General features: G+C 42.1%; 1 protein-coding gene across 1 annotated transcript; it reads left to right on the top strand.

The window, feature by feature from the left end:
• nkx2.2b (NK2 homeobox 2b) lies at nucleotides 1-1,726 on the top strand. The gene is made up of 2 exons (XM_084700411.1): nucleotides 1-611; nucleotides 1,155-1,726. The coding sequence occupies exons 1-2, from the start codon at nucleotides 368-370 to the stop codon at nucleotides 1,712-1,714; spliced, it is 804 nt and encodes a 267-aa protein (XP_084556537.1). The 5' UTR covers nucleotides 1-367; the 3' UTR covers nucleotides 1,715-1,726.

Genomic DNA, 1,726 nt, shown 5'->3' with positions numbered 1-1,726 from the left:
CCCACGGACAGTCTTCATCTACTTGACTCCAAGGACCCGCCTACAGAGGTTTAGTCTCTTCTGTTTTCCAATGAATTTTCCATTGCAGGATCAGTGGCTAAATAAATCTTTATGTGGACCAATCCTTTCGCCGCTGATTTTACTCCCCAAGCTCATAGTGCAGCATCCGTGAGTTTATCCATCAACTCCTGCAAACCTCAATGACCGACACTGGAGCCTCAAGACAAGCCAGCGATTAATAAGACGCAAGGAGTTACCCGTAAAGACTCCCAGCGTTCATCCTCCTGAAATACGATCAGTTACGACTATCGGGTTGACAGCAGGAACATCATACTCTCCATAAAACGCATAAATACGTTTTCACATCATGTCTTTGGGCAACACAAAGACTGGGTTCTCCGTGAAGGATATTTTGGACCTTTCTGACACGAATGGGGCATCTGGAACTGAGGAGACTGAAGATGAAAATGAAGATGAAACTAGTGAAATCATGGCGCAAAAGAATCTGTCTGAAAACAATGGAAATGTGAGATATAACAGCGTGTTGTGTGATAATGGTGGTAAACCATACTCGCGGTGGCTTGCGTCTTCAAACAGCATCCACTATTCAAGTAAGTAGTCTTTAGAAAGTTAGTTTAATAGTAGCCTTCACAGCGTAGACGATTGTTCCCATTCATTTCCTCATTTTATGGTCATTATTATAGCCTGCAGACTAGTCTAATTACAATTTACTGTTGTTTATTAATTGTCTATTATTTTTACCATTTAGGCCTATATGCATGTGTGCCTTATGACGCTAACATTCGATGGATTAACAACATCGAATGTTTACGATTTGAAAAGCTTTGAAAACAGTTTTCTATAGTGAGTAAATCATCGTAGTCACATCACGTGCAAGCAAGCAATGTTTACAAATTACAGTCCCCTATACGTTATCCTACAAAGCCAGTTTAAAAAATATATAGATTTAGGCCAATAATAACTTAGCCTAAGCTACACGTAAAGGCTATATTTGTGCATTGATTTCATTAGCATTAGGATAGTGTTTTATTAAGCCCACGTGATGAAATAGGCCTAGCCTACTGATTTATGGTAAAGTAGACCTAAGAGGCCAATTTTCCAAACCAGCTTAATTTTTGTTTCCTCCTTAATAGTGATCCACGGTGTGTCAATTGATTCTCGAAACGAATCAAAATCTCCTGAGTTGTCCACTGACGAATCCCAAGATATTGACAGGGACCCCGCAGGTGACAACAGTGAAACGGGAAAGAAGAGGAAAAGGAGAGTGCTTTTTTCTAAGGCCCAAACATATGAACTTGAGCGAAGATTCCGTCAACAGAGATATCTCTCGGCACCGGAAAGGGAACATCTTGCTAACGCCCTACGACTGACACCAACCCAAGTGAAAATCTGGTTCCAGAACCATAGATATAAAATGAAGAGAGCTCGAGCAGAGAAAGGCATGGATATGATTCAATTTGTTTCTCCAAGGCGGGTGGCCATTCCAGTTTTGGTGAGGGATGGCAAGCCGTGTGACACTGTAAAAACTCAAGAACTTGACGGTGCGTTTAGGGCTGGCATAGGCCTACCGTTCTCGGCCTACAGTGCATATTCCCTCCCTCACGTGCAGATGCGTTCACATTACAGTCCTGATGCCATGTCTCAACTTTCCGGTGTGCATCATTTGGCGCAAATGTACCAATGGACTTGGTAAAAGGTGGATTCT

Source organism: Hypomesus nipponensis, chromosome 6 (genome assembly GCF_054491055.1).
Source record: "Hypomesus nipponensis isolate SF chromosome 6, ASM5449105v1, whole genome shotgun sequence".
Lineage (NCBI taxonomy): Eukaryota > Metazoa > Chordata > Actinopteri > Osmeriformes > Osmeridae > Hypomesus > Hypomesus nipponensis.
The sequence above is the reverse complement of the archived record's forward strand: the minus strand, read 5'-3'. Positions and strand labels throughout refer to the sequence as shown.

Coding starts and splice junctions, on each gene's coding strand:
- nkx2.2b (XM_084700411.1), top strand. CDS start 368: ATGTCTTTGGGCAACACAAAGACTGGGTTCTCCGTGAAGGATATTTTG. Junction 612..1,154: donor AAACAGCATCCACTATTCAA/GTAAGTAGTCTT, acceptor CCTCCTTAATAG/TGATCCACGGTGTGTCAATT.